General features: G+C 49.0%; 1 protein-coding gene across 1 annotated transcript in view; it reads left to right on the forward strand.

Moving 5' to 3' along the window:
* Window positions 1–27,100, forward strand: part of THSD7B (thrombospondin type 1 domain containing 7B) — a 2,208,177-nt gene that overhangs the window by 2,008,457 nt on the left and 172,620 nt on the right. Inside the window, exons 19-20 of the mRNA XM_085647534.1 lie at window positions 1,195–1,336; window positions 21,031–21,146. Of these exons, the coding sequence (XP_085503660.1) occupies window positions 1,195–1,336; window positions 21,031–21,146 (258 nt within the window). The remainder of the gene's footprint in view (window positions 1–1,194; window positions 1,337–21,030; window positions 21,147–27,100) is intronic.

Genomic DNA, 27,100 nt, shown 5'->3' on the forward strand with positions numbered 1-27,100 from the left:
TTTTTTTTAATATTCTAAAAAAGACTACAAGTCCCATAAAGCAAAGAGATTAGACTGAGTTTGAGCTAGTTTAACATTTTTGAAATGGAACAAAGCATACATTCTTTGAAACACTATATATAGCCTTTTTAGTAGATTTGTATATTATTCCTTTGTAGTCCCATGTTTCAGGGTTGTCATTGTGATACTTCAGCGTTGATGGTAGATGGCAATGTTTAGTCCTTTTCTATGTCTAGTTCTGTCCCAGTTTTTGGTTCTAGAAACGTGGTCACCCTAACCCTCGGTTACTGACTGGTCTTGGGAAACACAGGGATGAAGCTTAATGCGCTCAGACTGTGTTCAATTAGCGAGGCTATCTAACCCGTAGGTGGGTGTCGCCTTGCACCGTCACATGTCACGGAAGCCTTCCAGGGCCGGACTGGCCATAGCGGGCACCGGGCATTTCTCCTGTAGGCTGCCAGGGTGGGGACCGGTTTTCGGCCCCTAGGGGGCTGTTTTTGTTACCGTAACAAAATCGGTCGAAACCGACCCTAGCAATTAGCTCGGCCACGCCCCCCCTGCACCCTTCAGGGGGTAAGGCTGAGCAGTTTGCCTTGGCTGACATCAATTAGCCCAGTAAAGGCTGCCATGTAAGTACATGCGCACAAGTGCATGTGCCTGTGAAAAGCACCCCTTCCACTACCTGGCCCTTTGAGTGATAAATGGGAAGCAAGTAGCAGAATCATTTCCTCACAAAAAACGTAGGAGGCAGGAAATAGGAAGAGCGGAGCTCCGACGATTCTAATAATGAGCTACCAGTGCCAGCGTGGTGCTGCGTCTCTCAGCACATGCATCCTTTCCATGTGAATGAGTATTTTGTTGTACTTTAATGAGACCTGATTTTTCACATGTAATCTCCTCACCAACACAGGAATGTTTTCATACCTAATTCTTTCCGTATAAATGTCCGAGCTTACGCTAGAGCCCAGTATTCGTTGAGTTTACTGCAGACGTGCACCTTTGTATTATAATGTGAATTTATAAACATTGTGGGTCATTATCCAGGTAGCACTTGCACTGCACTGTACTATGCGATGCATACTCTCACGTTTACTCTGTACTGCAAGGCTGCTACTTCGGTGGAACATAAAATGTACTATGAGTTGGAATTCAGCAAAATTCAATAAATGCTCCTTCTTAAATCTCTTGAAACAGATATGTGACTCGAACAGCACCAGAGCAAGGACTCGGTTTCCGGTAAGGGCCCCTGGCCATGGGAAGCTTTGTCCTGAAGACACACAGATAGAAGCCTGCATTCTGAACGAAAATTGTTTCCACTATCAATATAATATAACAGGTAAGAAGGAAATGATAATGTTATTGGATCACCTATGGGCACGGATTAAATAATATATTTCGCTAGTGCATGCATTTGGAAATGTGCGGATTTAAGTGCAAGATAATAATTTTTCCCAGAGCAGAAATGTGTCGCAAAACAGCAGCTTTGGCCACAAACTGAAAATCCTAATGTGCTGCTCTTTGATGTTTTCCTTTTAATTAAGAATCAACTTGAATGTCCTGTGCCTTTCTCTTTGTCGCGTAAGGGTTAGCAGCTGCCCTTTGGTGTCCTTGGCAATTTCCTTGCCTGATCCCAGGGGTCATGATGGCAGTGGCAAACAAATAAAGTAAACAGGACTGTCAAATCCATGCTTACTTTATGTTATCCCCCCCCCCCCCCCAGTTACAGGTTCTTATGAATAAATAACAGGCTGTTGAGAATCGAGACAACAGTTAAACCATATTCTCTTTGTAGTTCGTAACATGCATGATGTCACCTTTTAGTGGATTGACGTCAATGCCAGTGCGTTTTCCATGTGCCACCACTCCAGTACCTGACAACTATTCTTCCAGGGTTGACTTTAATGGCTGTCTCTATTTACACTTTGGTGGGCCCTGGAGTGCAGCGGCCTTGTTGGCTCGCAGTTGCATCAATGTAATATATTATACTCTAGACAGAAGGAAAAATCTCTGCTTTATGAGGAGACAAACTAATTGAAAAAAATCCAAAAATATAGCACGCAAAACAGTCTGCATGACTCTCTTTCCCCGTGATTCTAATTTAGTGTTAGAACATCCTCAAACTTCAACAGCCAGAGGGTCTGCATGTTTAGCAAATCTTAAGCCACTCAAAACTGTGTGTGATTTGAGTGTGACTTGATTTAATTTTCCCAAAACCAATGCAGATGGCTTCTGACATTGGCTGTGGGCCAGCAATGTACTATCACAATGTGGTTTTTGCACAAGGCATTCGGTTTTTGTGTGTGGACTAGGTTTTTCATCATCAAACATTGATAAATGACATGTTTTCAACTCATCATCATCTTAACTTTATTATCGATCACAAAGATCTTAAAAAGTTTTTCGCAACCTAACACAACAATACATACATTTGCAGGCGACAGAAGTTTTTTTAATACTAAAAATACAACAATTTACATAAAAAAGCATGTTTTCAACTGTGTTAAACCTAAAGAATAACTCCAAAATTAAATATTAGGCAGACTGCGTTGTATGTCGTGACTGTCAAACAATATAGGTGGGAAAGTAATAGACTCTCTACTTCAGGTGCTATCTATTTCTTCTAGAAGTCTCTGAATACCATTGATTATGGGAAAATTGTCTTGCATGACTCAAACCAAATTTATTGGCTCTGTTGGGCATTTTTGCTGTGAACAAATAAGCACAGAATCCTCATTTCATTAGGCAAGTGGTACACATGCAAATTGCACTTTCTGACAGTTGCCTCTGCAAACATAGAGCAGTTCTTCACTACATGCCATATCATTTATAAATATTTTATTGTATACACCAATACACCTGTCACCTCTGTCTGACGGCAAAGGTGCCTTTTGCGTTGTCTCAACAGTTGTACATCTGGGGCCGTATTACGTATTGGCATTGTTTGCGCGCGGCGCACTTTTGAAAAGGTGCGCCGGACGCAAACAATGCTAATGCGCCCCATTATGGTTAATGTGCTGCCCCCCGGGCAGCCACGAACTTGCGCTGCCCCCCTGGGCAGAGCATTCATGTGAAAACACGGAGCAGCCACTCCATGTTTTCACAGTGCAGGCGACACACGCCCGCACTTTCAAATCAGTTTAGAGATCCCCTTGCAAGGTGGGTGCAGTCAGTGACTGCACCCGCCTACGAGGGGATGTCTGGTGGATCCATGGGACCCCCTTTTCCCCATGCAGAGGGCTGCTGTCAGGAGGCGCACTGACAGTGTGCCACGTTTTAAATAGCGCACTGTCAGTGCGCCTCCTGAGGGCTTCTTTGACTCTGTACTCGCGTCTGAAATATGGCGCGGCCGCAGAGTCAAAGTTAAGTGTGCCAGCGTTATCGATATTATAGAAGGGGAGGCACAAGCGTCTGCATCCCCTTCTATAATAGCAAAGTACCCTGGGGGCGCGCAAAGTGTGTGCCAACGCCCGTTGAGCCCCACGGCACCTTATGTAATATGGCCCCTGAAATTCAGTATCTCCTACTGCGTCATTTGCAATTAGGCATTTTTTAATCGGCCCAACCTCCTTCTCATATTTTGTTGTTCTTAGTTGAAAAAAACATGATTTGTTTTTAATTGCCATAGCATACTTTACACATTCAATCAATCGACAGATCATTGTAGAATATAGATCATTGTGAAATATATTATTTTCCTTTGAGGCACTTCTGTTATTGTGCATTGATTTATGCCCAGCATAGGCAGTGCTAAAGATTCTCTTGAGATGAAAAGATTGAAATACCAGTTAAAATAAGATGCAGCTATAAACTCAATCCGTAATGTCCCTTATCAGCTTTGCTGAGGAAAATGTCCAGAGGATATCTAAATATTTCTCTCTGATTTGCACTGCTCTCTGTCATTTACTCAGGAAACTGTATACCTCGAGGCAACCAGCAACTTCTCCATTGCTGTCTTCAAATATATGTTGCTGTTTTCAGCTCTAAGACATGCCATGTCTGTTTGTTTAAGCAAAAATCAGTCATTCCTTCTAGATAATGATGCAAATGACTACAGCATAATTCCTTGTGTCAGAGCCTGTTTATTGAACGTTTGGCCAGCGGTTCTGCACAATGATAACTGAATCCATTCAACAACAAAATGTGCTACTGTACTATTTTCACTGATACACAATACACAGTACCGCAACCTTTGAGGAATAAAACCTATTTTAAAAGTTCCATCTGTACTGCAATAAACATCTGGGATTAATTACATCATCAAAGTATGGATGTGTCACATTTTAAAAAAGACAGTAATGAAGTAACAAAAATAAAAATAGGAATGCAGATTCAATGCATACCTTCAGTCGACCCGAAGCCTTAATCTTCCTAAACAGTCTTATATTTGGAAATATCTTTTGAGTAAGTTTTTAAATTAACACTTCGCTTCAGATTCCCCCATGGCCTAACAAAAGAAATGCAACCAATCACGTTTGGCCCTCGGAAATGAAATTACAGATGGTGTTTGACGCAAAAAGTATCACGCTATAGGATGAAAAATCTACACAACATGAGAAACCATAATGATGTGTTCCTCCGTTTTCGATCTTTATGCAACTTTTTGACGGCAATGCGCCTCAGTTTTGCAGAGATTGTTGGTTATATAGACGGTATGTATCAGAGATATTATGCAATTAAAAGCATCATACTTTTTCGATAGGCAATCTAAGGTGCATTTAAAGGATGAAGGGCCTTTTCCAGCTTTTATTTATATTTGCGAAATAGCATATGTGAGGTGCAATCACCTCCAACCATACTGTCCCTTACCCATTTTGGGATATTGGTCTTACCACTCAGGGCGGAGGAGTATGCCTCTATAGTCACACACTGTCGTAGTTTTAAAATCATCCCTGAAAAGTAAAAATTGGAACAAAAGTTCCAAACAAGTTGTAATCAAGAGGTATTGGGGACAAACAAAGAAAAGTGCATCGTGGCCGACAAACATGGGGATTAAGTCCCTTACTCATGTCTTCTAGGATAACATGCATCACCAACAGCAAATTCAGACCCCACCCTCTCCTGACTAGTCTTAGGTCTGAATGAGGTTGAACCAGTTTTAAAAACGCTCTCTGGTGTTTCTGGCGGCTGCCCACGTTGGTCACGTGATGACTCAAATCACCACATCACGTGTGTATGAGGGAGGTCATGGGAAGTGGAGTCCCCCCACTGACAGGGACATGTGTGTAACATGGTGCTCTGCCATGAGAGAAGTAAAATACGTTTTTTAGTGTTGAATGTGAAAAAGACAAAACAGAAAAGGAGGAAAAGAAGAAAAACCAGGGTGGCCCAATGTTATTCTGCTATGCACAGTTGTGAAGGGGGGACACTATAAATCAAGAAGCCATGAGGACATTCACCATATGTCATGTGTGGCGATTTTCGTAGCTTGTTCAGATGGTTTTATCTCATGCATATATATGCTTGGAAATTTTTGGGAACCCAAATTTGGGCCTCAAGTCAGGGGGACAGGTTACCAATGGATTGCCCTTATGACAATAGTTTGTTTCTGATGATTTCTGAGAGGTGTAATCCCTGCAAGTTATGTAACTTTGGAAAGTGAACCCTTCTTTGGAAATACTCTAATGAAGGAATGGTGGATTTGCACTTGAGCTCTAAATTGGTGACTTCGACCTCAGACTGTACTGTATGGTCTAGAGGTGTGAAAGAAAAGTTGTTCTCTTTACACAAAGGTCAGGGAGGTGTGTAAAGGTGGAGGTAGATACTAACCTACTCATTTCACTGTCCTTACTAGTAAAAGCAGTTCAGTTGGTTCCATGGGCTCTCCTCATTGAGGCTGTTCTTGTGAGTCTTCAACCTGTACTTCTTGCGTTGTTCTTTTTCCAGGAGAGTTTTTGGGATTCTCATCTGGTGTGGCATTTTCTCTTTGATTGTCCAGTACATCTCATTTTCACTGTGACTTTTTCTCAGGGTATTGGGCTGTTAGTCTTGTGGAAGCCTTCTTTCTGCGGATGGTACGCCTGTGTTCTCCAATCCTTGTCTTTATTTTTCTGGTCATCATACCTATATACTGTAGCCTGCAAGGGCACTCAATAAGGTAGACCACGGTCTCCAAATTACAATTGACCCTGAACCTAAGTTCAGGGGCTTGGAATGTTTAGTCAGGGGACAAATGGCACAGGGTACTGGTCTTGATGGTTCAAGTCGTTTGGGTCTGACGTGGACCAAAATGTCACGGATACTTCTTCTCAGAGCTTAAAGTGGGCCAGGCTCAGCACCAAGCAGGTGCAAAAACGGGTCCCTATCGGGCTCCTCCATTTTTGCCCTCACCCTCACGGTGAAATAAAAGGTTAACTATGCAGCAGTAGCACTCTTCATTGCCTTTGATGACGTAACTTCAGAGAGACTCGTTGCAGGACTTTTATAGTCTTATCATTTCAGAACTGAAGCATTTTCAATATAATATTCAACAAATCCATAGTTGTTAGTTGTTTGTCTTATGTAGCTAACAACCATTGACAAGGCCAATAGTCCTGGCTTGTTGTTAGTGTAATGTTACTTATTGTATTATATATCTGGATGCACTGACAGAAACAGCTAAATATTAGTCGGGCGGCACAGCTATGCTAAGCACAGGTTTTTTGCTTAGGTGTTTTTAAGCATGCCCCTAATTACATCACCCAAGCGCCTTTGAGAGACCCCCAGTTTTTTCATTACACTTAAAGCCCTGCTTCTATTCTTCCTGAACAAACTCAGGTCTTTGTCAAACGACAGTTGGTTTGGGGTAAGGATACGCCAATGTCTGTTCATGAATTTCTTAAATGCATTTTAGAAGTTGTTGTATGTGCTCACACAGATAAACAATTTTGTCATTTTTTTATACTCGTTCCGAGAAGTTAATCCCTCAGGATATTGCAGGCCCGATTCTTAGCTTTGGTGAGGCTCTTCTCTGGGTACTCTCTGACATGTAATTTCTTTGTGAGTGTTTCAGCTTTGTGTTTGACATTATCCAGCTCTGAACAATTTCTCCTGATCCAAAAGAACTGTCCTACTGTGAGGTTCTCTCTAAGAGCACAAGGGTATGCATTTTTAAAGTGGAGCAGACAGTTCCTGTCTGAAGGTTTTGTATAGAGGGTAGAAGAATGTTTTCTATTGCTTGCCGTGATTGTTACTTCTAGAAAAGACGCTCTCTGATTGCCTGAAGCCATTGTGAAACTTAGATAGAGATACCTGTTGTTTAGACATTTCAGAAAGGCTGGTGTGTTGCAGTCATTGCCATGTCAGATCACAATGATATCATCTATATAAAATGAAATGAAATACCAGCATTTGAAAAGCGCACAGCTACCTCCGGAGAGGTGTCTCAGCGCTGGGGGCCGTCGGGAAGATTAAGCGAGCTATTGCCCAGCGTCACATGGTACTGGGCTAACCTGAACACCAGCACCAGGGATCAAACCATGAACCCTGTGGTCTGCAGTCAGGCACCCTGGCTGCTGCGCCACACTTCTTGCTGTAGGTGTATCTCATCCCTATAGGGATTGTTGGACCAGATTTTCTAATCCTTAAACCAGTAGACATGCAAAAAGGCTATGCTGGATGCAAAGTTGGCTACCATTGATACCCCATGTAGGTCTTATCTTCAAAGGCAAAGTAATTTTCTGTCAGGGCCAGTTAAGCCAGTCTCATTATCCAGTTCATTGTCACCCAATTCCACTCCTGGATGTATAGTAGGTTGGTGAACCCCCTAAAGCTCTCTTCCTGGGGAGTACTCATATACAGAGCCTGCATGTCTGTTTGGGCCATATTTCACCTCACTCAGGATGTTAAGATGGTGTTTAGTATCTTTGACGTAAGACCTGGTCTTTCAAGCAAAGGTTATAAGAACCAGTCGTGGAATTGGGATAGAAGTTTAAGAATAGAGGCTATACCCAAGACGAATGGTCTACCTGGGGTGGTAGTCTCCCCTTGAATATTTTGGGGAGGATGTAGAAATAGGGTATCTCTGGTTTTAGAAGTTTTGAGAAATCTCACGTCCTTTTGTGTGATCCATTTGTTCTCTTCGGCTTCTTCTGCCAGTGCCTTGATCATGTCTTGTAGTCTTTTTGTGGGGTATGATCTCAGGACTTCATAGTTCCTCTTGTCTCTCAGTAACATCACCTCTCCTCTCTTCCCCTTAAGAAGAGAGGTTTTGCTGTTCTTTTTAGGAAATTCCTGCAGTGAACAATACAGAAAGCATAGGTGGATGCTGTATGACTTTCCCAAAATCACTACGATGCGTGCGTGATGGTGGTGAGATCCTTATATGCACTCAATGAGGACGAGGACGGCTGCTTTTCTATATTATTGTGATTTTTGCCATGCCTTTCCTGCCTGTGTGTCGTCTTTTCAGCCACTACTTTCTTAATGAGAAGTTGGTGTGAGGACCTGCCTCTGGGCATTTGCAAGCCACTGCTCCGCTCATAGTCACTGATCATATACATCTGCTGCAGTCACCCAAGGACTGTGTATCTAATATAGTCTTCACACTCCAGCGCCCTTAGGCACATAAGAGGGAGGGAGGGTGACTCCCTATGTTGTGTTAGGAAGCCACCACAGGGGCATTAGCCACCGGCCTGTACTCCTCACATAGGCCCCCTCAAGACTACTACTGCTGAAGGCCTCCAACCACATTCACTTTAGCTATGCGAAGGGACACCCATCTGCTCCCATTATAGCAGCACAGTCCCTGCTACTCAAATGGAGGCCAATACCACAAGACAGTCACCAGTCACAGATCAGGGGCCAAAGGCTCCATTCCCCTTCGGTTTGCCATCCATTAGGAAACGCAAACTCCACTGGCTCGGAGAGGCTGACAAGGTTGGGCCCATCCAGGGCTCCTCCGAGATGCCCACAGCCTAACAGCAGGCAGGCCAAGGAGGTACAAGAAATAGGGCCAGCAGGGTTCTGCAGAGGTGACAATGAATTCATCTCTCAATAGTATAAGGTCTCAGGCACGGTAAGGCTCCAAAAAATAGACAAACAGTGGACTGTCTGTCATCCGCTGCCCAGCCATGGGGATGTCACAAGGTACAACAAGGTGGAGTGCCAGGAACCCACGACAATATAACTCTGTCTCTCTCAGCACGGCATTCTGAGGGCCCCCTGATGTAGTGCTCCCTAAGCACAGCCTGGCCCATAGGGAAGGCCGCACCTCGAGTATGATGGGTAGACCACCTCTTCAGGACCCTGTTGTCACCGACTGTCCAAATGGGGAGTGGGCCAAGGTAGGAACAATGGACAGACCATCTCATCTACAGCCCCACGTGAGTCCTGCTCCATACTGGTTTGTCCCTCCTCCTTGTGGGTTACACTCAGCTAACAGCCGCTTCATTCTAAAGCAGAGACAACGATCCCGGGGAGAGCACCTTTATGGCATAGGCGAGGTGATTCCTCAGGTCCTGGCTTCACCCTGTAGTCATGCCAGTTTGGATATCTGAGTTCTGTGACCTACAGCCGTTAGGACACGTATGTAGCAGAATACAACCATTTCTCACTTTGCCAGGCTGTACCCTCCAAAAGCACTATTGAATCATTGATACTAAAATGTGGATGTAAACATTTGGATCAACTACTTCTAATATGCCATCACAGGGTGAACTCTCTGCAAATGCTTGAAGGTGTTTATTGTGAATATAAAATACCTGTTTCAGTGTACAGCCTCGTGTTTTTACTTGTCACAACATTGACATTTTATGTGGATGTACTCACCCTAAGGCACAATGCTGCACTTTCCTCACAATGGTGGGCAGAGCATAAATCATCCCTAATTGATAGATACCTTTGTGGGGCAGCTATGGGGTGGCTGTGCTCATTTTAAATTCTAACAATTGAATAGTCTCTTAGAACTTAGGTCATGATTAATTCGAGTAACTGCCTTTGAAAAAATCATAGACTAACCTCCTCAAAGTTATTCTGGCAAACGCTAATGATTTCTCAGATTTGATCATCTCCCCTCCTCACTTAGGTCTTCACAGTCTCTTATTTTCTCAGAACCTGGACCTCAAAATTAGGGGTATGCAGATTTTTCATAATGCCTGCAAGTAAGGCAAATATTGACAGTCTCAGTCTATAGGTAGCAGCATGTGATTTTCTGATTTTACACATCTATGCAAAACATAACAAACATTTACAGCACTACCTTCCAATCATTTCCTGTTCCAGGCTGCATCTAAGTGGAAATTTCTGAAGCAGGAAATTGTTGGGCAGACTGCACACTCCACCAATCACTGGAAGGTGGGACTGTTCAGGTTGAAGGTTACAGGAAAGGTGCAGTTGGCTACAGAGCTTGTGTTTAGGCAAGCCAGGCATTTATGTTCAAGGGGGGCGGAGGACTCAGAAGAGGGGATAGGGTGCTTGACCCCGCACAGTAAAAACCCAATGTCAATCTGACCAGCCACTTGTGGCTGTGAGAGTTTCACCCTACACACTAAATTGAAACCCAACCCCAATTAATGGAGGCTGAAAACCTGAGCAAATACCTCTACAAGATCTACAATAAAATGTTGATCATTCACTCCCCCCTTGGAAGTTCCATCTCAGTAATTAAGCAATATTTTGATGACAAACTTTAATGACAAATTAGAGTGCCAATCTAGCTGTGTCCACACCTTCAGAGCTTGAAACGTTTTGTAACCTCTCCATGCACCATCCTACTTAAGAAACTATTCACACTCCATGAATATGAAATAACCAAGATTAATAATGCCTTATAGCTGACATTTCTCCTATCATCAAGTCCCACTCTATGAAGCATAGCGGCAAGAAAAGTAGCGATAACCCCTGTTATCGCTACTTTCCTTACGCCTGCTTCAGGACTGACTTAGCAATGATATCCTATGGAAGGTGGATATCATGGCTAAGTATGTGAGGCCCTATCATCAAGCTAACGGCAAACTTCGTGAGATTATCGCTGGGTTTCCAGCGATAATTTCACATTTGGCAGTTAGTGCTAGGATTTTTATTGCTTTTGAGATAAGCGTTGCTAATAGCACGCTATCTCAGCGATAAAAATCCACATTAGCCGGCGATAATTATCCTAGCGCTAAGTGCGCTTAGCTGTAATTATCGCCAGTTGTTGCTGATATACTCCTTTGTTCTTTATCCACACAACTGTATTCTATGGTGAAATCAATTAAAAAGAGCTGATGCGCAGTAGTTTGTAAATAAAGAGATTGATATTCTGTACTCATTTGTTGAATTGATAGACAACGTCCGCATCATGTTCATAAATTAGGTAGATTGACATCTCGATATAAGGCCTTTTTAATTCGTAACATTTATGAGTCTAGGGCTGTAAGAACTTGGGGACAAATTTATCAAGGGATTGTGTTGCCTGTGTATCAAGCAGGGTGTTACAAGGGCAATGCAGACAATGCAATATTTAAGTCAGATTTACCAAGCAACGCAAAGCCACCTTGTGTAGTCCTGCATTGCTTTGTAAGTCTGGAGTAACGCAAGGCAGCCCAAGCCACTGCCTTGCCTTACTCTGCCCTGGGAAGATGTTCCATGGGTGTAGCGTGGGTGTTCCCACACATCCACCCACGCAATGTGGGGAATTTCCAGATTTTTTCATTATAGAGGGAGCACCAGAGAAGAAGTCAAAATCGCTAGAGTAAGTCCATACAATTTCTTTTATTCTTCGCAAAAGTCAGAATTGGACATCAGCCAAAGCGTTTCGTTTCATTAGAACTTCGTCAGTGCTGTTACTAGCCATGTCCAACAAGACAAACACCAAGACAAACACCAAGCGTGCTTTCTGCTTTCTACCGCAGGTTCACCCTCTATAACGAAAATATCTTTGCTCTGGATGTCAGTGGAGCTTAACTGCGGAAAGCTCCAGAGGTGTATTGCACAGAACTTTCTATATAATTGAATAGGGATTGATGTGCGGAACCTATGGTCAGTGTTGGACTTGGCCCTTCTGGCAGGTTCACCCCTGGACTTTTTGGCTTTTTATTGGTGACTTGGTATGGTGATTGTTTGGTCTCTGCGCACTTTCCCTGTGTCCCAGGGTAAAGTGCGTGCGTGCTCTGAGTGCATGTGGTGAGATAGGCCTGCCCTCCCATAGGAATGCATGGGGAATGTATGTGTCCCTAGTAGTTCCTGATGCGTGGGGTGTGCAGGCCCGAGTTTGGTATGTGCGGACTCGTGGGAGTGAATGCTGCGCGATGATGTGTGCGGCGTGCATGTACCTAGTGTGGAAGTGCCACTTCTAGAAGTGGGCACTTCTGTGTGCAGTGTGTCTGTCGCGTGATTGGCTGGTCATGTCATGTGACGGGCTAGGGATTCCCCAGTGTCAGGATGAGTCACCCAGTGGTGAATGGGGAGATCAGCAGCTAGATGGGTGGGAGGAGTCCACCTGGGTCCTGAATAGGACAGGGTTTTCCAAACACAATGCTGGCCCCGCCCCCTGTGGTGCGACTGACGACCCTAGCCCTGCCAGTGAATAGAGTGAGGGGCTGAGCACATCAAGGGTGCTCCCCAACCAGCTGCGACTGGTTTTCCCCCTCACCCTGAACCCAGAACAAAGGGTTGGACTGTATAAAAATGGGGCTGTGTCCCCACAGAAATTGTTCTCTGCCAGGATCCTACCTGAGGGGGGCTGCTGCTGCTGCTGGACCAGAGGACCGCCACTTGGACTACCTCCCTGCCTGGAGGCCCAGTGAGCTGGCTCTGGGTCCAGCCTTGCCCCCCACCCCTACCCTGCTGCATGCAGGGAAGAACTTTGCTGGATTCTACGGGGATCCTCCTTTAAAGCGCTGGGAGCGCTTCATTTGTGTCTTTAAGCGCCTGGAAGCGCTTTTATTCGCCCTTAGCGCTCAGGAGCGCTTTATTGCTGCCAGCCGGTGCCCACCCGGCATTTGCCCCGTTCTGGACTAATCCTGAAGTCCCCTGGCAGGTGCCCACCCTGCCAGGGACCTTGCCGCCGTATCGAGTGCCCACCTCGATTTGCGGTGTTTTGCACGAGCCGGTGCCCACCCGGCGTTTGCCCCGTCTTTGCCGATCCCTACGTCCGCTGGCAGGTGCCCACCCTGCCAAGGACATTGCTGTGCGTGTTTGCGGGTGCCCACCCCGCTTACTTGTGGTATTTCGCGGCGGGTGCTCACCCCGCCATATATCCCTGGTTACGAGGGAGCCTACCCCTCTCCTTACCGAGATTTGTAACTCCGCGCCCTCCGGCACCCGACCAGGAAGTCAGGCAGGCCGGGGGCGGGCCTCCGGGACAACAGGGACCGGAAGTAGGAAGGCGGGAGCCTACCCCGCCTCCCACCTGAGTCTCGCGGCGAGATTCGAAGCTCCAGAGCCGGCAGGAGCCTACCCTGCGCCCCGGGGCCCTCCGGAGAAGCACTGAGACCGGAGGAGTCCTGGCCACATCCGGTGAGTAGGGCTCCGGTGTTCCTGTGCCTATTGGTGGAGTGCCCGGGAGGAGGACCGAGCAGAGACACCGCGGGAAGTCCCAGGTAAGCGGGACTCCGGGTGATTGGAATCTCTGCCCCTCTCCCCCACAGCGGCGCCGCAGTTGCGGGCCGCTCCGACGGGGCACACCAACGTGAGCGCCCCCCTCGCCCCCAAGAGAGGCCTCAGTCTAGAGGCGCTCCCACATAGGGGGGCAGTTGCTTTGAGGACAAGAGCGGCCCCAGAAGGCAGCGGGCCGCTCCAACGATACCCCCTCACTGGCGCCAGAGTCCAGGGTGACTCCAACAACAGGGCGAATAGTTGTTTAGAGCCCCGAGGCTCCAGCGTTACAGGGGAATTATTGTTTAGAGCCTGCGAGGCTCAGGGGGCATTTCTTGTTAAGAGCCTACGAGGCTCCAACTACTAGGGGGCATTTTTATTTTATCAGCAGAGCGGCCCCGGAAGGCAGCGGGCCGCTCCAACGTCGCCCCCACCTTTTGCTAGAGCCCGTGAGGCTCCAACAAGGGGGCACATTATTACTTAGAGCCTGCGAGGCGCTAGGGGGGGGCATTTCAGTTGTTCAGAGCCCTGGGAGGCTCCAACGTTGGCCCCAGCATTTCTCCAGTTGCCCAGCACTTAGTGGGCAACTGCCACGTTTAGGTTGGGGATAATTTACATTTTGGCTGGCGCAGCTTTACTGGGACATAGGGCGTCCTAGCCCCTTCAAGGCCAGTTGGCATAGGGACTGCCACAGATAGTGGCTAATGTGAGTTTTTGCGCCATTGTACCGGTCCTTACACCGCTGAATGTATTTTAGGCATCATGTGTTTTCCTTCCCTACACCTCTGAATGTTATGCATCATGTGTTTATGTGCTTAGACCCCTACAGGTATATTGATACTTAGGTGGTTGTTTTCTCCCTAGTACAGGTGGTGCTAGTGAGGTCCTGATTCCCTGCGCAATATTTTCCTACGGTGGTTAGGGTTGCGTAGGTGGTACTTACCTGATACCAGTAGTGACTGGTTGTGTGCTAGGTGTAATTTTGTGCAACAGTAATTTTATTTCCTATGTTCCAAGTGCTATGTTCTAAGAGTGCTAATTCCGGACAGCGGTCCATGTGGCCCTGTCCCCTGTATATATAATCCCTTGTAAATTCTGCCCGTGCCTGTTGGCACATTGTAGAGTGTGTGTTTTTATCTAATGTGTTGTGCATAATACAAAGGCTATTTTTATAGAATACCTTGTGTGGAGTTTCCTTTGTGGTGGGCCTTGGGTGTTGTTGCTGGGTGCGCGCGCAAACGCTTTACACATCGCCTCAGAGATAAGCCTGTCTGCTCGTGCCAAGCTACCAAGGGGGTGAGCAGGGGTTATCTTTGGCGTGTAACTTCCTTGCCCTGACTAGAGTGGTGGTTTCTGTCTGGCTTTGGCGCAAGCCCTAGCCAGCCAGAAATCCCATTTCTAACATTGGTGATCAGCGGTGGGATTTGGACTTGCGTTTGCGCTGTACCGCAGCGGCAACTGGCCGCACTACAAAACTCTGCATTTAGATAAATCACATGGTATAGGGATTATTGTTCTAAGTTTGTTTTTAATTGTCATTTCTTTGGAAATGTGGTTTTGTGCACTGTGAGTTAGGTGTCCCTAGCTCGGGAGGGTAGATCATCCCCCTTAGTGCATTGTGTTTCTGGATTCACCAGAGGGTGGGATCCAGTGGTGGCAGCGTAATAGTGTCCTGTACATTTGTCCCCCGCCCTGCGCCCAGAGTTGGTACCTGTGTCACGTGGTGGTCAGGTTGAGGAATCAGGGGTGGTAGAAACTGCCTTACCAGTCCGAGGGGAGGGTTGTGTGTGTGGATGAATGGTGTGTGGCACTAGGCAAGTGAGTGTGAGTTCTCTGGGTTAGAGAGCTTGCTGAATCTTTTTGTGAATTGTGCTCCTGTGTGAAACTCAGACCCCTAGGTTCCCTGTATAATTGTTACCATAACGTCCGCCAGAATGGAGCCTGCTTGTGATCCCTATGAGCTAGCTTGGCGCCAGAGGCAGGAGTTAGAAAGGTACTCTACAGAGGAAGAGTCAGAAGAGGAGGTAGAGGATGACAATACCTGGACGCCAGTAGAGAGTGAGGACCCCATAGGTAGGGCGTCCCTTGCTGGGTCCAGCGTAGGAGGCAGCGCCTCATCCCTTTCCCTGTCCCCAGAGGAGTGGGAAGATAGGAGGAAAGAAAGGGAGCACCAGCTGGCGTTAGAGAAGCTCAGGTTAGAGCATGCTCAGGCTATGGCGCAGCTGGAGGCCAGGAAGCAACAGCGAGAGACTGAGTGGGTCTTGGCGCGGGAGACGGTAGAGGAGGCTGAGAGGGCCTCCACCAGAGGCAAAGTAGCTCTGGAGGGTAGACTATCCCCTGCGCGCAGTTTTAATTTTCTGGGCTCCCCAGGGAGGGTTGAGTCCAGTGGTAGTAGCGATGTAGATTCCAGTGTAGGAAATCCCAGTCCCAGTTCCCCCAGTCTGGTACCTGTTCCCCAGGAGGAGGAGTTAAGGTTGAAGTTCAGGGGCAGTAGGAAACTGTCTCACCAGTCTTGGGAGGAGTTTGTGGATGAATGTGAGGATGCACTGTTTGATTGGATAAGAGTTCCCGCAGAATCTGATTATGATAAACTGTGTGATCTGATTCTCAGAGAACACCTGCTCAATTGTTGTGCACCGGGGTTGCGCCAACACCTGTTGGGGTGTGGGGTGTCTGCCCCATTTGAGCTTGGAGATGAAGCAGAGCACTGGGAAAGGGCTAGAGGTTCTCTAGAGTCATTAGGGAGTGACTCCAAAAGTAGTGGGTCAGGTATCTTCCAGCCCAGCGTGGTGGAAGAGGCTCAGTGTAGCCCAGCTAGGTCCCAGGATAGCGAGGAGGGTGTAGGGGCTCACTGCCTGGCTCAGTGGAGCAGGAGTGAGAGGGTGACCGAGGGTCCCCTGACGTACGAAACCCTGCCTCAGGACTTGGATGGTTCCATGAGGGAACACCAAGTTGGGGACCTAGGCTGTCCTGTTGGCGCATTTGAGGGAGATCTCCTTGTGAGTAGAGGACCTGGAGCACCTGTAACCAGGGCTCCTGTGGTTCTAGAGTCTGGCAGTACCGCTCCGGTAGGGAGGGTGCAGGAGTCCAGTGTGAGGAGTGATTGGGGGATGAGTTTCCCAGTGGAAGAGCCTGTGGGTCAGGGACTACCCAGTTGGGCTAGGATCCCGTGTAGTGACCAGGGTGGCACCACTTCTGTTCTGGGGGATCTCCGCGCACTGTCAGGTGGACAGGGGACGGGAGATCAGCGCCAGACAGACAGTCGCTTGACGTATGTGTCCTTTGATAGCCTCAGGGGGATGGAGTGGAAATCCCCAGAAGTCCTGGAGTGCCAGGCAATTATTCCACCAAAGGTTCTAGGCCGGAGGTTGGAAGGCCAGGTTTGGGATCAGCCTGACCTGAAGGGTGGGACGTCTGTAACCAGCGTCCCGACCAGTTCTTCTTCCAGAGGTACCGCCCCAGTTGGTAGGGAGCAGGGCTCTGGAAGGGGGTGCAGAGGGTGGGAGAGCCCACCTCTGCCCCCGGTACAACCTGAGGGGTTAAACCCTGGGTTGGACTGGCGTTCTAGGTGTACCCCTCGCCAGAGGAGGAGGAACCCTAGGAGAAGAGGTAGGGGGAGGAGAGCCTTCCCTGAGACTCCTGGTCCACCTGAGGGTGTAGACCCTAGGCTGGAGAACCAGTGGCAGTCTAGTCCTGTCTTTCAGAGAGGAAGAGTGGAGAATGGCCGCTATGTGCCAGGGGTTACTACCCCCCACTCTGTGGTTAGGCAAAGACCAGTGGCACCTGGGTGGCCTAGGGCCTGGTCTTGGCCGCGGACAGCTTGGGAGTACCAGTGGGGTAGCCCAGTTGGTCCAGACAGTGGTGTTAAAAAGAATTCCATGGGTTCACCGTGGCGTAGAACCGGAGGGTGTCCATGCAGTTGCGGGCCCGCGTCCGTGTTCTATCGCCCCAAGCAGGGAAGTCCATCACGGTGGTGATTGGTCTGCCCTGCGTTTTGGCTGGAAGGGGGTTGTGTTGGACTTGGCCCTTCTGGCAGGTTCACCCCTGGACTTTTTGGCTTTTTATTGGTGACTTGGTATGGTGATTGTTTGGTCTCTGCGCACTTTCCCTGTGTCCCAGGGTAAAGTGCGTGCGTGCTCTGAGTGCATGTGGTGAGATAGGCCTGCCCTCCCATAGGAATGCATGGGGAATGTATGTGTCCCTAGTAGTTCCTGATGCGTGGGGTGTGCAGGCCCGAGTTTGGTATGTGCGGACTCGTGGGAGTGAATGCTGCGCGATGATGTGTGCGGCGTGCATGTACCTAGTGTGGAAGTGCCACTTCTAGAAGTGGGCACTTCTGTGTGCAGTGTGTCTGTCGCGTGATTGGCTGGTCATGTCATGTGACGGGCTAGGGATTTCCCCAGTGTCAGGATGAGTCACCCAGTGGTGAATGGGGAGATCAGCAGCTAGATGGGTGGGAGGAGTCCACCTGGGTCCTGAATAGGACAGGGTTTTCCAAACACAATGCTGGCCCCGCCCCCTGTGGTGCGACTGACGACCCTAGCCCTGCCAGTGAATAGAGTGAGGGGCTGAGCACATCAAGGGTGCTCCCCAACCAGCTGCGACTGGTTTTCCCCCTCACCCTGAACCCAGAACAAAGGGTTGGACTGTATAAAAATGGGGCTGTGTCCCCACAGAAATTGTTCTCTGCCAGGATCCTACCTGAGGGGGGCTGCTGCTGCTGCTGGATCAGAGGACCGCCACTTGGACTACCTCCCTGCCTGGAGGCCCAGTGAGCTGGCTCTGGGTCCAGCCTTGCCCCCCACCCCTACCCTGCTGCATGCAGGGAAGAACTTTGCTGGATTCTACGGGGATCCTCCTTTAAAGCGCTGGGAGCGCTTCATTTGTGTCTCTAAGCGCCTGGAAGCGCTTTTATTCGCCCTTAGCGCTCAGGAGCGCTTTATTGCTGCCAGCCGGTGCCCACCCGGCATTTGCCCCGTTCTGGACTAATCCTGAAGTCCCCTGGCAGGTGCCCACCCTGCCAGGGACCTTGCCGCCGTATCGAGTGCCCACCTCGATTTGCGGTGTTTTGCACGAGCCGGTGCCCACCCGGCGTTTGCCCCGTCTTTGCCGATCCCTACGTCCGCTGGCAGGTGCCCACCCTGCCAGGGACATTGCTGTGCGTGTTTGCGGGTGCCCACCCCGCTTACTTGTGGTATTTCGCGGCGGGTGCTCACCCCGCCATATATCCCTGGTTACGAGGGAGCCTACCCCTCTCCTTACCGAGATTTGTAACTCCGCGCCCTCCGGCACCCGACCAGGAAGTCAGGCAGGCCGGGGGCGGGCCTCCGGGACAACAGGGACCGGAAGTAGGAAGGCGGGAGCCTACCCCGCCTCCCACCTGAGTCTCGCGGCGAGATTCGAAGCTCCAGAGCCGGCAGGAGCCTACCCTGCGCCCCGGGGCCCTCCGGAGAAGCACTGAGACCGGAGGAGTCCTGGCCACATCCGGTGAGTAGGGCTCCGGTGTTCCTGTGCCTATTGGTGGAGTGCCCGGGAGGAGGACCGAGCAGAGACACCGCGGGAAGTCCCAGGTAAGCGGGACTCCGGGTGATTGGAATCTCTGCCCCTCTCCCCCACAGCGGCGCCACAGTTGCGGGCCGCTCCGACGGGGCACACCAACGTGAGCGCCCCCCTCGCCCCCAAGAGAGGCCTCAGTCTAGAGGCGCTCCCACATCGGGGGGCAGTTGCTTTGAGGACAAGAGCGGCCCCAGAAGGCAGCGGGCCGCTCCAACGATACCCCCTCACTGGCGCCAGAGTCCAGGGTGACTCCAACAACAGGGCGAATAGTTGTTTAGAGCCCCGAGGCTCCAGCGTTACAGGGGCATTATTGTTTAGAGCCTGCGAGGCTCAGGGGGCATTTCTTGTTAAGAGCCTACGAGGCTCCAACTACTAGGGGGCATTTTTATTTTATCAGCAGAGCGGCCCCGGAAGGCAGCGGGCCGCTCCAACGTCGCCCCCACCTTTTGCTAGAGCCCGTGAGGCTCCAACAAGGGGGCACATTATTACTTAGAGCCTGCGAGGCGCTAGGGGGGGGGCATTTCAGTTGTTCAGAGCCCTGGGAGGCTCCAACGTTGGCCCCAGCATTTCTCCAGTTGCCCAGCACTTAGTGGGCAACTGCCACGTTTAGGTTGGGGATAATTTACATTTTGGCTGGCGCAGCTTTACTGGGACATAGGGCGTCCTAGCCCCTTCAAGGCCAGTTGGCATAGGGACTGCCACAGATAGTGGCTAATGTGAGTTTTTGCGCCATTGTACCGGTCCTTACACCGCTGAATGTATTTTAGGCATCATGTGTTTTCCTTCCCTACACCTCTGAATGTTATGCATCATGTGTTTATGTGCTTAGACCCCTACAGGTATATTGATACTTAGGTGGTTGTTTTCTCCCTAGTACAGGTGGTGCTAGTGAGGTCCTGATTCCCTGCGCAATATTTTCCTACGGTGGTTAGGGTTGCGTAGGTGGTACTTACCTGATACCAGTAGTGACTGGTTGTGTGCTAGGTGTAATTTTGTGCAACAGTAATTTTATTTCCTATGTTCCAAGTGCTATGTTCTAAGAGTGCTAATTCCGGACAGCGGTCCAGGTGGCCCTGTCCCCTGTATATATAATCCCTTGTAAATTCTGCCCGTGCCTGTTGGCACATTGTAGAGTGTGTGTTTTTATCTAATGTGTTGTGTATAATACAAAGGCTATTTTTATAGAATACCTTGTGTGGAGTTTCCTTTGTGGTGGGCCTTGGGTGTTGTTGCTGGGTGCGCGCGCAAACGCTTTACACATCGCCTCAGAGATAAGCCTGACTGCTCGTGCCAAGCTACCAAGGGGGTGAGCAGGGGTTATCTTTGGCGTGTAACTTCCTTGCCCTGACTAGAGTGGTGGTTTCTGCCTGACTTGGGCGCAAGCCTTAGCCAGCCAGAAATCCCATTTCTAACAGTCAGCCGCTTCTTGGTGTTTTTGTATACGCATTTCCAGATTTACCAACACTGCTATACCTGGGAATGCATCAAAATTCCACACCTTCCCAGAGGATCCGCAACAAGGAGAAATATTGTTATTTCTCCTTGTTGTTTTCTCTTTCTAAGTGTGCTCCATTCTGCAGCACACTTAGAAGGAGGAAAATGCTTCTGACAATTGTTGTTTTTGTGCAGGAAGGTACCCCTTCTTGTACACAGACAATCCTGACTGCTATGCAGACACCCTCACACTGCAGCACAATGGTGCCTTTGTTAGCATGTGGCAGCACATTGTGTGTGAGTACAAGGACAGGACAAGAATGAACCATATATTGTTAAATCTGGCACATTCCTGACTTCTCCCTTTCGTGCAGCGCAGCAGGGTGTCTTGCTGAGTTGCGTTGCGTGAAAGTATGATAAATCTGGCCCATGCTCTCTCAGTTCAGTTCACACACAATAATCGCAAAATGTGAATTATAATGAATTCTAAATAAAATATTAGATTGTGTGCTTATTTTAAACTTAATAACTATTATCGGACATCTTCAGATTGGAGCACTTGCCAACTAAGTGAAAATGCGGCCTGCGGAGAGGGAATTAAGACGCGTATTGTGGATTGTATACGCAGTGATGGAAAATCTGTCAACATCAACTTCTGTGAGCAGGTAAGGTTTTAAAGTGAAAAAAATAACTATTTCAACTATGATGTAAATGTAAATGTATGCGTCTTGTAAAGCGCACTGCTGCCCTGAGGCGTCCTGGCGCTGTAGACCGCTGGGGAACCCGTCCTGCCTATCCCTGTGAGATGGTCCCTGCAAGGTATCTCCAAGGTGAAACCAGGCATCCCCGGCGAATGTGGGGTGCCGTTGTGGAGATGAGGCAAGCTAATGCCCAGAGTTGCCGAGTGTGTTCCTGGTTAGAGTAGGTACCGAGGCGAGAATTATCGAGTCCGTTTTGACCCTGGTCCACGACCCTGCTGCGTCGGGAATTGAACCCTGGTCCCTGGCTGATTCTCTGCTTACGGATCTGCCGCCTCTAACCAGTGAGCCACACCTCTCCACATCTACTAATGTTTCCCACCCTAGGCGAACAGTAAAGTTATTTACATTGTACTCTACTATGCTAACTTTTAAATCCACCATTACCTATAAATAAATACATTAATTATAAAAAGGCTCTTCGTTAACACCAGACATTTCTGCCTTGTGGGGCCTTCGGTGAAAATAACGTTCTCTCGCTATCGAGTTCCCATTGGGCCACTGTCCAGTTTACAAAAAACGCCTTTCCAAGTTGCACTTGCTGGCCCCCACTTGGCAGCTACTGTGAAAGGTCAGTGATTTAATGGGCACTGGAGCTGAGCCCCCGTCGCAGCCTTGTGGAGGGTTTCCCCTGAAGAGAGCGCGTGCACGCTGACATAAATTGTGCAGGGCAGCTTGGGCAGCTGAATTTGTGCTTCATCCGTACTCTGCAGCAAAATCATCTGTCAATCTGTTACTTTGCACAGGAGTCTTTCGCTTTAGTGCCAGAACCATTATTTAACTGGAAATTGTGGCACTTCAGGGGTTTCCTGTCAGGAAGGAAGACGGATACAAAGTGTGCCTGAAAGGTGCCCACTGATACATTTGAAAGATGCCTTGCCTGAAACTGGACTTCCAGAAGAAAGACAGAGTGTCCGTTGTACTAAGCATTTTAACAATTGCAAACGTTCCCTTAGTGATTGTTTAAATAGTTTTGCTATCTAGTAATCAAATATTTGTAGTCTGAAAACTTTTTTTCTAACTACAGAAATGGATTTCTGAATGTATACTGATTCGGTACCCGGAAGCGCCATATTGTAGGAGTCACTTCCAAATACTGAATTTGTATTTTATGTATAATTTTTTTTCTTTAAGGCGCAAGCCTGTTACCTGTAAGGAAAATAGGCTGTATTTTAAAAAAGTTTCCTTTATTGAAAATTAATCACAGAAATGGTGACCTGCTGACTCTTGCAGGCCATCATCCGTCTGATTGTGGTCAATCAGATTGCGTTCCAATTTGTGACATACCAAATGGATGTTAATTTAGTAGGTATGTTTGCAACTGAATGTGATCCTGTTTTTGACAATCTCAGTGGTGGCTGGTGACATTTGAAAGTGGTGAGGCGTAAACGTTGGGCATGACTTTTATATAGCGACCGATGTGAACAACCTCAATGGACAAATCTGGGGCCCAGAGTGAATCACTCTAACAAGAAAGAAATGAAAAAAGATTGGCAAATGCTGCATTTTAAAGCAAATGAATGCATTGATAAATCAAGGCTTATAAAGCAGCAGCCACGGCCCGTGGAGGGAGTTCCGTGGGGCAGTAAGGTGGGGAGGGGGAGGGGCAGGGTGGGGGGTTCCAAAAACCGGAATATGGATAATTACAGGTAAGTAAACAATTAAATAAATAAAACGAATTTCTATGAAATCCTTCCCGCGAAGGGTGGATGATGCGCCGAGCCTGTTGCGTTTGCGATCTTGTTGCAATGAAAAGTAATGGCGCTCCGCGAGGGAGTGCCGATCCTGATGCGATGCGATGAAAATGGCGAACGCTCGGCGTCCGCGCTGCGATGTCGTGAAGCGATGAACTAGATGCGATGATCTTTGGTTAGCGAGTGCTTTGAGGCCCACGAACATGTGATGCGATAATCTTCGGGTTAGCGAGCATTTGGCAGCCAGCAGACAGGTGATGCGATGATCTCCGGTAGCGAACACTTAGCGGCAGCAGCACAATGATTTTCCTTACGCTCTTCAGCTGCGGCGGCTCGCTAACGGGCGTTAGCTACAATTTTCAGCACTCTCTTCTCCACAGTAGAACTAGAGGCCCTGGAACTCACAGGAGCCTCACCTGCAGATAGAAATCCTCGCTGGGAGGAAACAGGAGGCTGGTGGTGGAGTCTGATGTGCATGAGACTCCTGCAGGAGGCTAGCTCTCTTCTAGCCCTTGGGTGATTGCTGTAGCAAAAATAAAAGTTCCTTCAAAGTCCTTTTCCTCTTCTTCCAAGTCCAGTAGTAACCACTGCAGGCCAGTCCAAGAAACATCACACAAGCACAAGGACAGACCTCCCCTGCAGATTCCTTCAGTTACACGGACAGAGGTTCTTCTTGTTGTCCTGGAGCAATACAAATTGTAGGGGTTTCAGCACAGATATTTATATCCCAAAAGTCTTTGTCCTAAAGAGTCACAAGTCACTGAACCCAGCAAGAGCCAGTTCTGCCCAGCACTGGAGCACTTTGTTTACCAGGCTGCATCCTTCCTTTCAGAAAGAGGGGCTCTGCCATCAGACACACAGTGGGAGGTGGAGCCAGCATTCACCTTGCCAGGCACAGCACTATTCAGGTCCAGGAGCTACCTCTCCCCATACTCCAATGTAGATCTCTCTATTCAACCCAGGTCTGACTCGGCCTGCCCTGTCCCTCCAAAACCAGACAGCCAATACACATAACAACAGAGCACAAAACAGCTGGTGACAATCTCTCTGCTGCTCAGGGGTCAGTGTGGTGGAGAGGACCACACCCTCCACTGACCCATCCTTCTCTCCTGCACACAGGAGGTCAGGAAGTGGCTCACTCTCCTCCTCCACTCCAGCATCTGTGGCAAGAAGCATGCCCACTTCAGACCTCTCAAAGTGGGGCTTCAGGCGGTTCACATGCATTACCCGCAAGGGGTTCCTGGGAGACTTAAAGTCCACCAAGTAGGTAACTGGACTTTTGCGCTCCACCACCTCAAATGCACCGGTCCACTTATCTTGGAGCACACAAGGCTCCACTGCGGCCAGTACTCAAACCTTCTGACCAGCTTGAAACTCAACCAGAGTGGCATTCTGGTCGTGCCAATGTTTCATCTCCTCCTGGCTGGCTTCCAGATTTGCCTTGAGGAGGTTTCCTGGGAGATTGCTCCCAGCCTTCCATGACCAGACTCAGAGGCCCTCTTACCGGATGGCCATAGAGCAGTTCAAAGACACTGAACCCTAAGGACTTCTGTGGCACCTCACAGTATGCAAACAACAGGCATGGCAAGAGGATGTCCCACTTACGCCTCAGGGGCTTTTCTAGGCCCATGATCATGCCCTTCAAGTTCCGGTTGAACCTTTCAACCAGACCGTTACCTTGGGGGTGGTAAGGAGTGGTGAACGTATATGTTACCCCACACTCCTTCCACAGTGACTTCATATACTGGGAGATGAAGTTGGTACCCCTGTCAGACACCACCTCTCTGGGGAACCCCATACGGGAGAAGATCCCCATCAGTGCATGTCCCACCACGGGGGCTGTCACTGTCCTGAGCAGGATGTCTTCAGGGTACCGGGTGCCATGGTCCACCAAGACCAGGATGTACCTGTTGCCCATGGCAGTTTTGGGGTCCAGAAGCCCCACAATGTCAATGCCCACTCGCTCAAATGGGGTACTAACAACTGGAAAGGGCTGGAGTAGGGCCTTGATCTTCCCCCCACTCTTCCCACTTGCCTGGCAAGTCTCACGATTTCTGCAGTAAGTATCTGAGCTCTTGCGCATCTGGGGCCAATAAAAGTGGGTTGCCAGCCTCTCAAAGGTCTTGGTCTGCCCCAGATGTCCTGCCAATGGAATGTCATGAGCCAACCCCAGTGGGAAGGCTCTGAAGCTCTCGGGTACCACCAGCACACAGGCTGACCCCGGCTCAGCAGCCTTAGGCTGGCTATACAGGAGACTGTTCTCCCAATAAATCAGATGTGAACCAGACATGTCACTTGCTGCCTGGGCTGCAGCCTGTCGCCGCATACCCTCAAGAGAAGGGCAAACTCTTTGCTGCTCACAAAACTCCTCCCTGGTGGGCCCTCCTTCCTGCTGCCAATGGGTCAGCTCAGGCAGGTTCCCCAGGTTGGCACTCTGCTCCCCGGTAGGCTCCAGGGCATCCCCTTCAGGGTCTGCTCCCTCCTGGGCCATGAGGACCAAGGGGGCCGTCTTCCCGCGCCCCTTGCCCCTTCTCTCTAAGGCAGGGACCTAGGCCATACTCTCAGACTCCAGGTCTTTCTCAACACCCTCTTTGGCTGCCATGGACCGAGTGGTAGCACACGCCCACTCAGACAGACCCAACATTTCTAAGTGAGATTTCCTCTCCACCGTAGCCCACGGGGAGTTCTCTAAATCATTGCCCAACAGACAGTCTACAGGCATGGCGGGCCTCACAGCAACCTGAAGAGTTCCTGAAACCCCCCCCCCCACTCAAAGGGAACCTGAGCCACCTCACATTGGCTCTCTGAGTTGTCTGCGGACACTACTGGGTAGAATGCATGGGGAACAACCTGCTCTTTGGACACCAACCAGGAGCTGACAGCAGTTACACTGGCTCCTGTGTCCCTTAGAGCCTCCACTCTATGGCCTTTGATGGTCACCCACTGCCTGTACTTTTTAGTGTTATCAGGCAGCGCAGGCTTAGGGGCCATCTCAAAGTCTCCTAATGAGACAAGGGTCAATTCTACGGGATCCCACCCACCTTGGGCACCCATCTCCTCCCCTCCCAGGGCTACACTAGCAAGCTGGCTACGGTGGTGCACGAGGTGGTGCACGAGCATCCCTTTGAGGACACTGTGGATCAAAGTATCTGTGGCCCACTCTATACAGGCTTACCTGTCGGGGGCACTGGGTTCTTATCTTGGGGAGGCTGGGACACCACTGCTTGGTTCCCTTGGGAATTACTTTGGGGCCCTCTGTGGAACTCCCTTGGTTTACCCCAGACTCCCCCAGTTCTCTGCTTGGGACCCTGCCCACCTCTGGCGAAGTCTCCCACTGGACCCTTGCGAACCCGGGTGCTCACCCAGCGGTCCGCCTCCTCAGCAAGCTTCCTAGGGTTAGTTAGCTTGCAATCGATCAGGTGCTGGTGAAGATCAGGAAAACAGTTACTAGATAAATGCTCCCATGCAATCAAATCATAAAGCTGCTCAAAAGTTTCTACTTTGCTACCTTTTACCCAGCGCTCCATTGCTCTGCAAAAAAAAGACACATATTCAACCCACGTGGTAACCTCTAGCTTCTTGCAGGTTCTAAATCTCTGCCTATACATCTCAGGGGTCAAACCATAGCGGGTAATCAAAGCTTCTTTCATGTGGGCATAAACCATCCTACTTTCTGGGGGCAGGTCCAACAAGGTATCCCTCCCCTCACTCACAAAGCATCCCCACAACCCTGCTCCCCAATCCTTCTCAGGGACCCGGTGGGACAACATAGCTAATTCATAAGCGGCAAACCATTGCCCAATATCTTCACTTTTATGAAAATCCTTAATAACCTCTTTAGGTATATACACTCTACTCTCAGTATGCACTCCTGGTATGCTGCCACCAGAGGGGGAGATCTCTATACTCTTTGCTTTAATCTCCAACTCCCTCAAAATTCTCTCATGCTCAAGTTTCACTTTCATCATTTCAAATTCTAACTTCTTATTCTCCAGATCCCTCTGACCATCCATTTTAAGCTTAGCCATCTCCATATTATGCCGCCTATCTCTCTATCTGTCCTCCATCTCTTCTGGAGTCAGACCCCTTGAGGACATTCTAGTGCCCGGGCTGGAAACTGCTTTATCTCCTACCAAATCTACCACTTCATCCTGCTGCTCTCCTGCA

Source organism: Triturus cristatus, chromosome 3_2, assembly GCF_964204655.1.
Source record: "Triturus cristatus chromosome 3_2, aTriCri1.1, whole genome shotgun sequence".
Classification (NCBI taxonomy): Eukaryota; Metazoa; Chordata; class Amphibia; order Caudata; family Salamandridae; genus Triturus; species Triturus cristatus.